At 31.8% G+C, this 15,310-nt stretch overlaps 4 protein-coding genes across 5 annotated transcripts in view; 3 read left to right on the top strand and 1 right to left on the bottom strand.

The window, feature by feature from the left end:
• Positions 1–15,310, top strand: part of LOC112772398 (uncharacterized) — a 54,664-nt gene that overhangs the window by 26,874 nt on the left and 12,480 nt on the right. The gene's annotated exons all lie outside the window — the stretch shown is intronic.
• On the top strand, positions 805–5,215 carry LOC112771103 (ubiquitin-conjugating enzyme E2 34). Of its 2 annotated transcripts, none has more exons than XM_025815722.3 (10): positions 805–1,108; positions 2,518–2,650; positions 3,055–3,109; positions 3,406–3,444; positions 3,579–3,642; positions 3,735–3,796; positions 3,894–3,933; positions 4,120–4,147; positions 4,370–4,461; positions 4,575–5,215. In XM_025815722.3, the coding sequence occupies exons 2-10, from the start codon at positions 2,594–2,596 to the stop codon at positions 4,861–4,863; spliced, it is 726 nt and encodes a 241-aa protein (XP_025671507.1). In that variant the 5' UTR covers positions 805–1,108; positions 2,518–2,593; the 3' UTR covers positions 4,864–5,215. The 2 variants fall into 2 exon arrangements, with proteins under 2 accessions (XP_025671507.1, XP_025671508.1); XM_025815723.3 differs by having other exon boundaries at positions 856–1,108; positions 2,515–2,650.
• Positions 6,822–8,122, top strand: LOC112768982 (uncharacterized). Its single transcript, XM_025813363.3, has 2 exons — positions 6,822–7,045; positions 7,437–8,122. The coding sequence occupies exons 1-2, from the start codon at positions 6,956–6,958 to the stop codon at positions 7,845–7,847; spliced, it is 501 nt and encodes a 166-aa protein (XP_025669148.1). The 5' UTR covers positions 6,822–6,955; the 3' UTR covers positions 7,848–8,122.
• On the bottom strand, positions 10,838–13,408 carry LOC112769132 (RING-H2 finger protein ATL60-like). The gene has a single exon (XM_025813546.3). The coding sequence runs from the start codon at positions 11,880–11,882 to the stop codon at positions 10,941–10,943; it is 942 nt and encodes a 313-aa protein (XP_025669331.1). The 5' UTR covers positions 11,883–13,408; the 3' UTR covers positions 10,838–10,940.

The following is a 15,310-nucleotide window of genomic DNA, read 5'->3' as shown; positions in this document are numbered from 1 at the left end:
TATATATATATATATATATATATATATATAATATTTAATCTATTTAAGTATTTTAGTATTGAATCTTTACTTCTTATTTAATCTATTATTATTATTATTATTATTATTATTATTATTATTATTATTATTATTATTATTCACTTAAAATAATATTATATTAAATATTATTTTAAATTTTCGTTATATTTTATATTAACTTAATAAGTTATTTCTATAAGAAAACACTTGACGTTATTAGTGAACATGGATCAATTTGTTTAGTTTTAAATGTTCAGATAATTAATATGTATGATTTTAAAAGTTTAGAAAGTCTAATATGTATATTAATCAAATTGTCTAATATTCATAACTGCTAAATTAAAAATAATCCAGGTACTAATTTAACTGTATTTGACTGGCTTGTAACTGCTTATAAGAAAGGTGGATTTAGATCTAGAATTAGGATGGTAAATTCTACCAAAAGTGCTTTTATTTCATTTATTTCTATTATTTTTATTTTAAATTAGATAAATTAATCTTGCTTACTAATGACATTAAATATTTTTTAATAGAAAAACTTAAAATATCCAATAAAAACCAATTTTAAGGATCTATTTTATATTTTTTATTCTTTAAAAATATATTTATCTAATATAAACTTTTTCAGACTAAATTATTGTTTTATTTAATAATTAAAATTTTAAAAATAAATAAAAATATACATTAATTAAAAATTATTAAATAATTTAATTAAATTATTATTTAATAATAATTAATTATTAATTTTACATGAATATAATTAGATGTGAATTTTTACTTAAAAATAATTCACATTGACTTTGCCTAAATTAATAATAAGGCCACCGCACAGACAGCAATGCAACAAAGCCCACTTTCTCACACACTCACTCTCTCTCTGTGTGCCAAGTTTAAACGACGCCGTTTTGAGGATCCCTATTTTCCCCTTCTTCTCTGTCTGTTTTTTCCCTGAAAGGGGAAAAAATAATTAAAACGGAGTATCAGAAATCATAAATAAATTCCAAATCAGTTTTATTTTTTCTTTTCTTTTCTTTTCTGCATCGTCGAACCTAATTGGAACAGAAAACAAAAGCGGATCTCAGCCTCTCAGGTGAATTTTTCTTCTTCTTTCTTCGCTGTATGCTCACAAAAGAAAAATTTTCAATCTTTTATTATTAATCTGCGCTTTGAAGATTTGAACTTGTTGTTATTCTGAGTCTGGGGGGTTTATTCTTTTCTGGCGGGTGTATGATCAAGATTTGATTTTTATGATCTGATTGTGAAATTTCGTGGATTTTGATGTCTGGGGTCGTGAATTGATTTTCATAATTCGTAGCGATGTAGTGAGAACAATGAGAAATTGAAGTACACAGAGAATCAAGGCGGATTTTCGCGTGGATCATGGTGTTTAGGTTTAATTATTTCAGTGACAGAACATTTAAGCTGTGGAATCAAACCAGAGGGTGATATGAGAATGGAAAATTCAAGGGGAGAAAGAGTATTTTTACCTATACAGTGTGACTTAGGGTTGCAATTAGGGATTTAGGGTTGACATTAAATGATGGCATGAAATGTTTGTATAGCTTAGGCAGGGAATACGGATTTTAAGATTGTATAATGTATTAATAACTAGATTTAATCTGAGGAATGAATGAATTTTTTATTTCTACTGTTTGTTGGTTTGTGGTTACTGATGCATACAATTCTAGTGGCTTCATGGAATAATGGAATATACAGGAGTAGTCTCAGTGATTGTTCTCTTGGGATGATTTTTATGTTTTAGGATTCTTGCATAAGTAGGTTTAGTTCTTTGTAACTTTGCATGGAGGATTGTTTTCATGATTTTATGAATTGGGGCAGACATGTAAGAAGCTGGGGATTAGTATAATTCTAGTTGCTTTCTATCTTGCAAAATAAAAATCTAATGGCATTTTGCTTTTATCCCTTATAATTACTCTTGGGCAACTCTCCTCTGTTGAGCTTAATTTTGCCGTTGAGTTTGGTCAATAATCTTCAGATAGTATGGTATCAAATCCATCCTGTTGGACCATCTACATTGACCAATTCTGCAAACTTCACTCATGGTATGTTAAGTCCTGGGCATGTGGATGGGTTAAGTCACAAATTGCTTAAGGATATGATAAGGTAGCCTTTATAATCAGTAGGACAACCCTCTCCGTTTGAGCTAGCTTTTGTCATAATAAGGTCAGCAATCCTTAGAAATACATATCATTATATGATCTGTAGGCTTGTGAATTGTGATAGTTCAAACCTTTGATGGTTACCAGCTAGTGGTGCTGATAAAGAAGATAAACTGATGCACTTTGAGTAGTGATGTTTGTGTTACCATCTTCGTGCTTTACATAGCACTCCTATCCCTCTGTCTCGTACACACACATTCATTTTGGAATTGATTTTTGTTGCCTTTTGTAAACTATTTTGCAGAGATGGCATATGTGACTTTCTGTATTTCATATTCAATATATTGATTTATATATCTTCTTGATCAATGCTTAGCAGGAACATTCTTAATTGGATAATAAAGAGACAAAGTACTGTATAAAGGCTTGCTCTTTATACTGCTTGAAGTTGTTGGATGGCAGAAAAGTCATGTATCAAGCGCCTTCAAAAGGAATACAGAGCTCTTTGTAAAGTATAGCATCTTTTGTTTTTTCAAAATTATGCTTTACTTTTTATTTTTATTCAAAGTTTATATGCTTACTGATTCTTTTGAATTAAAACTCTATGCTTGTTTGTATAATTTTATTTGTTCCTGTTTCACTTTTTTCCCCCTTGTATTTTTTGCTTCTTGAATGTGTAATTTGATGTTCCAGCTTATAAAAGATAAAAGTTGAGCCATGAAAGAAGACATTTCCTTTGTATTTTTTATTTTATTTTATTTCTCCCCTTCATAGAATGTTTTTGTAGCATACTGTGTTGCACTGTATCAAAAATTGACAATTTGACATGGCATTTCTTTATTCATTTTTGAAGAAAAATTGATCAACATTGATATTATCAACTTGATTATGCTCAATTTCAATGTTAAATTTGCAGGAGCCAGTGTCCCATGTTGTAGCTCGCCCATCACCAAATGATATTCTTGAATGGCGTAAGTTTGCATCACTGTTAATTGCTCATATCATTGATGTGGTACTACTATGGTAAAAAAGAAGAAAATTTTTGTGTTGAACCTTTGTTTTGTTCATTTATCAATGTTGTAGATTCTATGACCAACAGGTCATAGACTCATAGTGAAGGTGCACAACAATATTACATTTGTTGCTAGGCTCACCCTCCTCATTACCATTAATATTGTCAAATAAAATGGAAAAGATTTGTCAAATGGTTAATTTTAATTTATTTCTTAGACTGGCTGATACTGATCTTATTCTAATGATGTTTCAGATTATGTGTTGGAGGGAAGCGAAGGAACACCTTTTGCAGGTTTGTCAATTTAGCAAATTGTGATTGTTGCATCTCAACACGCCATTTTTAGTTCTATTGGGATTGTTATTTCGAAAATGTCCAAGGTTATGTATTGCTATCAATTCCTATTTATGTTTTCCTCCTTTTGTTAGGTGGATATTACTACGGAAAAATCAAATTTCCTCCGGAATATCCATATAAGCCTCCTGGAATCAGGTGATCCTTCTTGCTACTGTATGCTTGTCAATTCTCATTTCCAAATGTGTTTTATCATGATATTGACTCAATGTGTACTTTCTATATTGTAGCATGACTACACCTAACGGACGGTTCATGACGCAGAAAAAGATTTGTTTGTCTATGAGTGATTGTAAGTTCTTTTATCTGGTATAGCACAAGTCAGTTAATATTATGAGGTACTGATTTTGATTTAATAGTTCTGTGTTTTGCTGCTCCTGCTCCTGCAGTTCATCCTGAAAGTTGGAATCCTATGTGGTCTGTTTCAAGGTCAGATTGATTTAGTTATGATGTTTCGTTATGTGATTTGTTTTTTAATCTATTCATTTAACTTTTGGATTGTGGTTATATGCTTTTACACAAGTAACCTGTATCTGAGAGTAGTTATAGATGTTGGTTACTTTTCTATACTGCTTTCTAATGGTCTATACTGAACTTTCTAATTTACGAATGCAGCATACTCACAGGGCTTCTTTCATTCATGGTGAGTGCCTTCTTTGTATTCTAAATAAATTCTTATTCCTTCCATTTCCTATCTTATTTCTTTGTTTGGAAGATAGTTGTCTTGGCTCACCAAATCAGAGTTATGGGGTAAAAAATGCAAGTTATTGTTCCTTTATAGCTTTAGTAGCTTGCAGTTGGTACCATGCCATGTATAGAGATTTTCTTGCGAGTTTTTGATATCTGATGGACTTCATTCTTTCAGATGGACAACAGCCCAACCACCGGCAGTGTAAACACCACCACCGCCGAGAAGCAGCGTTTAGCAAAATCTTCCCTTTCTTTCAATTGCAAGAAGTAGGTCTATTGCATCATCTTTTCACAAGTCACCATAGAATTTAGCAAGGTCTCTATAATTTGTCTCCCATTTTCACCATTAACTCCTCTTGCTTCAATAACTTTCCATGCAGCGCAACATTCAGGAAAATGTTCCCTGAGTATGTGGAGAAGTACAACCAGGAGCAGCAGCTTTCTGAACAAGTTCCTCCCGAGCAGGCATCATCAGAGGCAGCGCCTAATGACACAAGTCCAAAGGTTCTTTTGGAGAAGAATTTGGATTCTACGGAAGAAGGAACGAAAAGAGTAGAACAGTTGAAGGTTGTAAAGAAAAACGGAAAGCAACCATTCCCAGCATGGATGATGTTATTACTATTCTCCATCTTTGGGGTTGTAATGGCATTACCATTGCTTCAGCTCTGATATCTTTATAGGTATATAAGGGTCTCTCTATAAAGGGTTCTCCTAAACTGGCTCCATAATATGTTCTTGCTTAGGGTTTTGTATAGGGAAATGATGATGGACATGGAGGCTGTGTCATATGTTTTTTTTGGATGATTTTCTCCTTTGTGTCTATGTTGCCAGTTTCATGGTACTTTTGGTTAGTAAATGCTATAAGAAAGTTTCAAGCTTTGATACTCTTGTACCTCTTAAATCTGTTGAGGTTCAATCTTCTTGTAGTGTTGGTTGGTGAAACACTCTTACATGTGGTGTTATAAGTCTGATCTGCACTTTACATTTTGAAATGGTAAATTAAATATTTTTGGTCTAATAATTGCTCATGTAATTTTAAGTTTAGGCAATAATTAGGTCCTAAGAATTTAAACTTGTCAGTATAGTTATCAAACAAGTTATAAGGTATAAGGTTTATAAATGGTTTTTGCTCTCCTTAATTAATTTATTCATTTTTAATATACTTCATATAATGTTAAAAACACCAAAGATTTATATTCAAGTGGCAAACCCTTCTAAAGAAGACTTTTTAATACTCCAACCTGGATTATGGGTAAATTATATTCATTTTCTTTTAAAATTTGGTAAAATTCAATTCAATTTCCCTTATCTTTAGAAACATAATTGTCCTTTCTTCAAATTTAACTAATACTAAACTACTAAAATGATGTTTAGAAAAAGAGGTCATGATGAATTCCATCAAATATGAAAGTATCCATGTAATTTTTCTTATTAATTTATACAATGTGATATTCCGTTTTCACTATAATACAAATGTTATTAACTTGTAGAACATTAGAGTAATAAAATTATTTGTCTAATTTTAATTGTTATGAATTAAGAAAACCAATCTAAGAATAGTGAATACAATTATTAAAAAAAAAGCTCCTTAAGTACATTGAAGTTTGAAGGCTATATAAGTCAAGGTCAATTTTTCCTTTAATTTCATTTTACTATTCTTTCCCTTCTTCAACATTGTGAATGCTTTAACAGTGTAAACTATTGATTTTTTTTAAAATCCTTTTGAAAAATAGTTTTTTCCCATTAAAAAAAGCTAACCGAAAGTGAAGTGGAGGCCATTATATATACGGCCCCATGAGAGAAAATAAATTGATTTACTATAATGATGTTACCTAACCTCCTCTCAAGGAAATAAGGATGCCAAGTTCCTTTCAAAAATTTAAATCTTCTCTCCAATTTGTTTGTTGATCTTCAATTCTACCTTGAATGGTAAGTTTAGTTATTTATAGTATATGATTAGTCCTAATAATAATTGAGATTAACTAAGAAGTCAATTTTTCTCAGTCAATATAAACAATTTTTAAAAAAAAATTATATTAAATCCTAAATTTATAAATTTTAAATCCTTAATTTTAACCCTAAATCCTAATTCTAAACCCTAAATTCTATTAAAAAAAAAGGTTAAAAATAATTTTACAATAAAATAACTAGTTAATACCAACCAATTAAAAATTAGTTCTCTATATTTATTCATAATGATAAATAATATGAGTAGTGTCTCCTTAAATCTTTACCATTTTCTTATTGGCATTATTAGCCTAACAGTTTGGTATGTTGGTGAATCTTGATTTTGTTGTACTAGGAAACATGTTATATATAAGACACTATATAATATCCATTCACATATATTTATATAATATAATTGCACCTTCTAAATCACATCAATTTCTTAATATAATTGCACCACTATGAGTGTTTCTGTCATTTCTCCATAAACTGGCCTTGTGATTGTGATGTCTTGTTGAGGAGCTGTTGAACTTTGCTTTTTGTGATCAAAGATGGTAAATTTTCCAACCCCATGTGAATTAAATTTGCTGTATAAGTTAGAAGCTAATTTTATTTTATTTTATTTTATTTTTGAAGGACTACTACTTTCCACTATATGACATAATTCTTGTTAGGTAGGATGAGGAAGCATCACACTCAAGGAAGAGCTTTCTAGCCAAGTTGGCAACCATCAACCTTAGAAAATTTTTGAATTCATCTTTCTCTTGAAGTTCTTCTGATTCTGCTCAAGCTTTTTATTAGTTTTTTGTTTACAATGATGAACTCTGATGAATCACATCCAAGATATGAAGAAAATCATCACTATGATGACTATGGATTTTATCTACAAGAAGATTTTTCTCAGGTAATATATATATATATATATATATATATATATATATATATATACATGCTTCATTCTTGGTTTAATTTTGCATATATATTAATGTATATGATTATGTGATTTTGCATATGTTGAAGATTCCGACAAATATGTTTCGACTGATAAAGTAACTCATAAAATTATCAAATTTTTAAGATAATCTGAAAATTGTTATGAGTGTAAACATCTAGATCTCTGGATCGAGTTTACCGTTTTATTATTTAGGTGAACTTTTGAGTTAGATTATCACAATAAGCATGCCGCAAAATATTTTGGCATTTATTAGTATTTTTCTTAGGAGGTTTAATTTTGAGTTATATCATGAATAACATGTTTTCTAACTTCATATTATTTTGCTTTTGATTATATATAGTTCTTGGAGGAAGCAAGACAATATGGGAAGGAAGCAAAACTGAAGAGTTGTTCATCATCATTAGTGCACCCTGAAGAATCAAGAGGAAAATTCAAAGAGAATAAGAAGGGAAAGAAATCATGGAAGAATTCATTGGTTTCATGGTTGAAATCTGAGAATAAAAATAAAAGTACTAAGTCAAATGCTTATTATAGTAGTGAAAAGCATCATGGGCATGTTTCTGGTCCAATAACACAAAACAAAAACATTGATGAAGGGAAGCAATGGAGTTCAACATCTTATTATTCTGGCCCATTAACAAGTTTCTTTAAAGGCACAAAGAGAAAGGAGAGTGAGATACCTTATATGTCACTTCACCAAGGAAACCATGCTAATTCACATAACTATGGTCCCCTTTATTTGGTTACTTGAATGTTGTTCATGTATTAATAATAGTATCACTATCATAGATTGCAAATTCCTACTTTTATTTTTATTTACATGATATTAAAATTTAGTGGCAAATGCATTAGCATTGGGTGAATTTAGATAAGCTTGATAGCATATGTAATTGAAGAATACTTTAATTATGTTATATTTGGCTTTGAATATGAGCTGCATATGGATTTGTTTATAAGAATACCAGAAATTCAAGAATAGGAAGATCATAAAAGTCATGTTATATATAAGTTCCTTGTTTCAAAGTCCAGACTATTTCTGCTGCCAATTTTTTCCCCCTTAATTTTGTAAGTCTTATGAGTGCTGAAGTCCAAACAATTTAAGTAATTATAATTTATAAATATTATTCATCTTTATTCATACACTGACCAGAGAAGCTTTTTTTTCCATTAATGAATGAAATGTAAAATTAATGTTTCATCCAATAATTAAAAAGAATGTGTCAGCTTGATGTGCATACAAGAAAAAGAAAAAAAAAACAAGAAACTTTTTTAATAAAAGTACAAGTAACTTTTTTCATTTGTTAAAAATGTTTATGGCTTCATTTCATGCTCACTATAATAACCAATTCTTGATTAGTGTTTCATTGTCTCTTCCCAACGATCATTTATAATATTTTTACATTTTTTTTAATGTAAAAGATGAAAACTACTCAATCATATATAGATAAAAATACTGATTAACTAAAAGAGTAATACTATTATGGGTATTTATAGATCAGAATACTCATAAATTCACAGTATTTATCCACTCTAATCTATAATTTACTAATATAATTCGATCCACATAATAATTGGATCCAATTCGTATTATTTTATTTTTGTTATTTAAAAAAAGTTGATTTAATAATATTTTAAGAATAAACATGTTTAAAAGAGTGAATGGAGTTTTATTTTTTTTTAAGAAATAAGTTTTTTTAATATAATTTCTATTTTACAAATATATCTGATATCTTATTTCCAATCCATAAATATGTGGATTAGATCCAAGCCTAAAAATGTAGATATTGGATCGGATCCGACGAGTTTAATGCAGATCAAATTGAGATTTTGACAATATCCGATCGGATTTGATCCGCAAACACCATTAAATATTATGATAAAAAGAGAAATTGGATAAAAAATAAAAATTGTTTCTTTTACAATAAAAAAATTAAAGAATAAAAATTATCATGTTAATGCACACTTCTCTTAAAAAATTTGTTACGATCTTTATTTTTCTCCCAACTTAACTCTTCACTAATTCCCTTTCAATAAATGAGAATACATTAACAGGAAAACAAAAATTACATATTTGTTGGGAGGTGAAATTCCAAAAAATAAGAATTATTGGTGATTTCCATGGATAATTGGATACGAAGACAAATAGAATTTAATAGAGCAAATTGTTTAAATTTCAAAAAGTGAATTCATCGGGGGACAAATTTTTTTTTTTTAAAATTTTTAAAAACGAATTTGTCAGAAGCGAATCATCTTTTTTATTTTTTTTTTAAATTTATTGAAAAATACAATGCTCTAAAAGCGAATTCTGAACGTTATATGAAAGTGTTAAACAACCAACAATTATAACATTCAAATACTTAATATATAAAGAGAAAGTGTAGTGTATAAAATATAATATAATATTGAAAACATTTCAAGTGTATTGGAAATATCGGTACTCCAGTTATTTTAACCGTTAATTTGAATTATAAAAAATATATATAATATATATTAATTAAAATCAACGGTTAAAACAACTGGTGCACCGATACTTCCCGATACACTTAAAATGTTTCCTATAATATTATGTATACTAATTTGTATACTATTAACATTAGCCAAATGATTGATAATGATCGATTGCAGTTGCACTTGTTCCTGCCACCATATTGGAAACATATATTAAACAAATTATTTGTCAACAAGACTTATTTGATGGGTTTGAAGGAGTTAAAGTAGACAATAGAGTGAAGGGCCACCTTATGAAATTATTATGTTTAAATAATAATTTAAAATGATAAATAATCAAATTCGTCTAGATAACTCTAAATAGTCCTCAAAAAATTTTTTTTAATCGAATTTATTTTTTAAATATTTTAAATTAATCGTGTTAATCCTTTTCTCATTTTTTTTGTTTACAGTATCAAAATTGATTGTTAAGTGATATTATAATGCATACGTAAGAGTCTTAATTGACTATTAATATGATAAGTTTATAAAATTAAATCAAATCAAAACTTAATTGAGAGAAGAACTTAAGGTTGATTTGATCTAATTTTATAAATTTATCATGTTAGCCGCTAATTAGAATTACTATGTATGTGTTGTGGTGTTACTTAACGTGTCACATCAACAAATTTTGACGCCGTTAGCAATGAAAGTGACGAAAGGACTAAATGACTAATTTAAAATATTAAACCATTCTTCCATCTTAGTTGATGACAACAATAAAGAAGTCTCACGAGCTAAGATGGAAGAATGGTTTAATATAAAATCTTTGAAGGATGAATTTGATTACAAATTCTTTCGGAGACTAATTTAAAGAATGAGTGATTTTTCGAGAACTAATTTGACTATTTATTCCTTATAATTAAAATTCTGAAATCATTACATTAAACATTTTTTATTTAATCACTATCTCCTGTTAATAATAAATTTATTTGCACACAAATTTTAGACACCATGCATACCTAGACACACTCATTTGTATTTTTCTTTATCCTAAATTCCAAATCTTAAATCCCAATTTTAAATCTTCAAAAAATAAGGATTAAAAAAATTTACAATAAAAATTTGACTAATTAAAAATTAGTTCTACATATTTATTCACTCTTTTAAATTAATAAGATAAAAAGAGAAAGATGTTTCACTACTTTACTATATGAAGTAGTGGAGTAATGGCATTGAGTCAAGCTAACTACAACAAAAAGATCACAATTAAACATATGAAAATTATTATAGAACTACATATTACACCAGCTTTTCATTTTGCCTTCTTTTTACAACAGTTTCAATTGAGAAATATCAGAATATGTACTGAAAATAAATAATAATTGAAATGAATAACATCAACAAACTCCTAATTCTATGCTTGTTCCACATCAAAAGAATTGGGAATACAAGGACTAGTTGACTTTTTGTCCCTACTTAGAAGCCTCTTGATTGACCTCAATCTTGCTACCATTGGTGATGATGATTTCATCTCATCATCATCTTCAGGAATGACCTCATCATTTGGTATATCAATCACCAACACTCCATTATTGTTTCTTCCATTGCTGCTGCTACTAGTGCAACTATCACTTCCACTCTCACTGCTTGAAGAACATGAACCAGATGATGATGAGCAATGTGGATCCTCAGTAGTGTGTGAAAATTGTGTTTGATCACCCCAAACCAACACATGTGTGGGAAAATTTGAAGACTCATCATTGGTATTCACATCAGCAGAGTTTTCAGCCTCTGATGATGACTCACTGTTCTCTGTGACATTCTCTCGAACACTTGGAGTGCTATTATTTAGCTTAGAGAGTTTTCCAGTAACTAGTGTCCTACAAAGGGGACAAGTAGAATGTGATTGGAACCACATGTCAATGCAATCAACATGGAACCCATGATTGCAACGTGGCAAAGCTCTAAACTTTTCACCTTCAACAAGCTCAGATATGCAAACAGCACATTCTAAATCCTCTTTGAATTCATGGGGTTGGAACACCAACACAGGTATGGACTTAAGAATTGAAGGGTCAAGCCCAACATTTTGAGTTCCATGGAGGATAGCGTCTTCGGCAGAGGCGAATACAAGGTGGCGATGGCGGCGGTGGCGGCGGTGACGGCGGATTTGTGGTGAAGGAATGGAGGTTTCTTGCTGAACACGCCACATTGAAAACTTGGAATAGAGATGAAGCATAAAGACAAAAACAAACACCAATGACAGCAATACCACTACTGCAACCATGATCTTCCCAGAGATCACAATTGCATCAGAATTATTCAATACATTGCCTGAATCAGATTTTGTACTCATGATGAAAAAAAATTGAAAATTTAAAATTGAAAAGTAGCTTCTTCACTTTTGTGCTATATATGTATGGTAAGTTCTGTTGAGAAGTGAAAAAGGTTTAAACTTCAGTTACAAGTTAGAAATTTGGCACAACCCCAGATGCAAAATCAGTTTAAAGTTTCTGATTTTGCAGAAAAAAATGGTGAAAGGATGATGATAAGGGAAATGGTGATGGTGGCGGTGATTGGTGGTGAAGCAGAATGAAGAGGTTGAAGGCTTTTATATAAACACAATTAAGAATTAAATGAGGATTTGAAGGAAGGTTCAAAAGGTAATTAGAAGTAGAATGGGATAAGTAACAGCATATCAATCCAAATACTGAACTTAAGACTTGGACCGAAGAACAAACAAAGAGAAATGATGGCAGCTATTCTTGGGCTTCATTCAAATATGAAAGGTTATATGATTATTGCTATAATTGTGGAAGGATAGGTCATGATAAGAGAAGCTGCAAAGAGGAGAAGGCAATGGCTATTGATAACTCAAACTTACCAAGATATGGGCCAGATCTTTCAGCTCTGGGACTCCGGTCGATTTCTTCATTGGCTGAAAAAGCTGGAATCAGGCAAGACGGCAACGGAACTAAAATTTCAGAGTCAAATTTATGGGTGGCGCGTGGAAAAAACACACAGAATAGAGAGTGGGATTCGGAAGGAGGAAGAGAAGGCAGTCCTATCCAAGAGCAGGCAAATACTGTAGAAGCTGGTGGCACAGGAGCAGACCTACAGGTAACTAGAAGGTTCCAACAACAGATGGAGATAGAAGAAATGAACCGGAAAAAAGATACACAATATCTTGGAAATAGTGCTGGTCAGAACGTTGGGAAAGAAACAAAAAAAGATAAAAGAATTGTTGGAATAACATTAGAAGAGGGGGAGGGTGAGAAAGTAATTTATGAGAAGGGGACTGGGTCAGCTTTAAAAGGTCATTTCCATAATTTGAAACTAAAAGAGAAAGGAGTTGAGCCCATGCAAGTAACCCACAAGCAAAATAAAGTTAGAGAGATAAAAGAAATGGAGAATGCTGAAAGGGAAGCAAGTGAATCAAAGAAGCCTAGTAATAGTCCAGAGGAAAGAAAATATTGGGCCAGCAGTACATCCAAGCCCATTGGCATTAACTTCATAACAGAAATTGGGCTAACTAAAGGGGAACAAAATATATCAACAATGATAGGGATAAGAAGAAAAGAGGTGGAATTTTTTAAGAGGGCCATGGAAGGAGACAAACAGGATAAGAAAGAAAAGAATGAATTAGGAAAAAGAGTGCAGGGGGAGAATGACCTTGACCAAAGACATTTATGGTGGAATTATAGGGAACAAGCAAAGACAGTTAGTAATTATCTACAGGCAGGACAACAAATTTACAGCTCAGATGATGGAGACCTATACATCGTGGAATTAGCAAATGAAGAGGATGAGAAAGATGAAGTAGCAAAACAAACGGAATCTATAGCAGAAACTTGGGAGACAGAGTTGGCTAGCCACATTAACAAGAGTCTGAAATTAAAAAGAAGAAGGGATGATGAAATACCAATGATGATTGAAGGTGCTGAGAATGAAGAAGAGGACGCAGAAAGTGCTGGTCTACACTTGCGAGGAAGGAAAAAGTGCAGAAAAGAGGCAATATATGAGGAACAGGAAGGGCAAGTGATGCAGATCGAAGAGGAAATAGGGAAGATTTTAATGGCTGGGGAGGCGGGCCTTAACATGCCCCCAACTCAGCCATGAGTATTGTAAGTTGGAACTGTCGCGGGCTGGCGGCTCCCGCGACAGTTTCGGAACTTATAAATATATGTAAAAAAATAAAGCCAGCCATAGTATTCCTCATAGAGACCAGGGCAAAAGAAAAAAATGTTAGCAGAATCAAAAGAAGGTTACATTTTGAAAACATGTTTTGTGTAGAACCCCGGGGTTTGTCCGGTGGTCTATCCTTGTTTTGGAATGAAAAATATGATGTTGAGGTTTACTTTTGGAATGATAATCTTATTAAAGCCTATGTTGATGATAGAAAAGGTAACAGATGGATTGGTAATTTTGTGTATGGTTGCCCAAATTATAAGCAAAGAAGAAAACAGTGGAGAAATATCACTGCCACCACTACCAATGTAGGGGAGGCGCAGCTGTACATAGGCGATTTTAATGATGTTTTGAGTCAAGAAGAGAAGATCGGTATGCATCCAAAACCTCAGGCACATGTGAGAGAATTTAGAAATTTTGTGGATGCTAATTTTTTGATAGACTTAGATTTAAAAGGCAGCAGGTTTACTTGGTTTAGTAACCCAAGAAATGGGTTTGTAACCAGAGAAAGAATAGATCGAGCCATGGCTAATTGGGAGTGGTGGAGTTTAAACCAACATGCTTCCCTTTCAGCCTTACCGGCTGTGAGTTCAGACCACTGTCCATTGGTGCTGAAGCTGGAGCAGAATATTAGAATTCAAAAAGCATTCAAATTTGAGGCATATTGGACAGATCACAAGGAGTGCAAAGAAATTGTTAAAAAGGGATGGAACAGAGGGGGGGAGACAGATAGTGAAGGAGCTGGAGTAGGATTGAGGATAAAAAATTGCAAGGAAGAATTAAAAAAATGGAGTAGAAGCACCTTTAAGAGAGCGGATAGAGAAATACAGAGCAAGAAAGAAGAATTGAGCAGATTGCAGAATTCTGAGTTCACAGCGGATCAGCAAGAAAGGATACAAGCCTTAAAGGAAAGTATTACGCTCTTATGGAGACAAGAGGAGAAATTTTGGGGACAAAGATCAAGGCTAAAATGGCTACAATGGGGCGACAAGAATACTGCTTTCTTTCATGCAACAACCATTCAAAGGCGAAACAAAAACAAAATAGAGAAGCTTAAGAACACAGCAGGACAGTGGGTATGTGGGAACAAGGAACTCATGTCTCTGATTGAAAATCATTTTTCAAATCTATTCTCTTCAACAAAGAGGCTGAATTGGGAAGATTGCATCAACAAAATTCCAAGGAAAGTCACAGAAGAGATGAACCAGAACCTGCTACAAGAAGTCACAGAAAAGGAAGTAAAAGATGCAGTTTTCAGCATGGGAGGCCTAAAAGCACCTGGTCCGGACGGACTAAATGGCTTATTTTATCAAGAACATTGGGAAATCATAAGCAAGGAAGTTTATGGTGCAGTCAAAGAATTTTTTAATGAAGGGAGTTTACCTCAGGAATTTGGGGAAACAGTGGTGGTTCTCATTCCTAAAACTAAAAATCCAGAATGCTTAAATCAACTTAGGCCTATCAGCTGTTGCAATTTTATTTATAAAATCATTGCAAAAGTGATGGTGATGAGACTCAAGAGTATACTAGAAGACATAATATCTCCAACGCAAAGTGCATTTGTGAGCGGCAGACTAATTCAAGATAATGTTATTA

The sequence above is a fragment of the Arachis hypogaea genome, chromosome 18, assembly GCF_003086295.3.
Source record: "Arachis hypogaea cultivar Tifrunner chromosome 18, arahy.Tifrunner.gnm2.J5K5, whole genome shotgun sequence".
NCBI lineage: Eukaryota > Viridiplantae > Streptophyta > Magnoliopsida > Fabales > Fabaceae > Arachis > Arachis hypogaea.
Note: the sequence above shows the minus strand (reverse complement) of the source record. Positions and strands in the feature narration are given on the sequence as shown.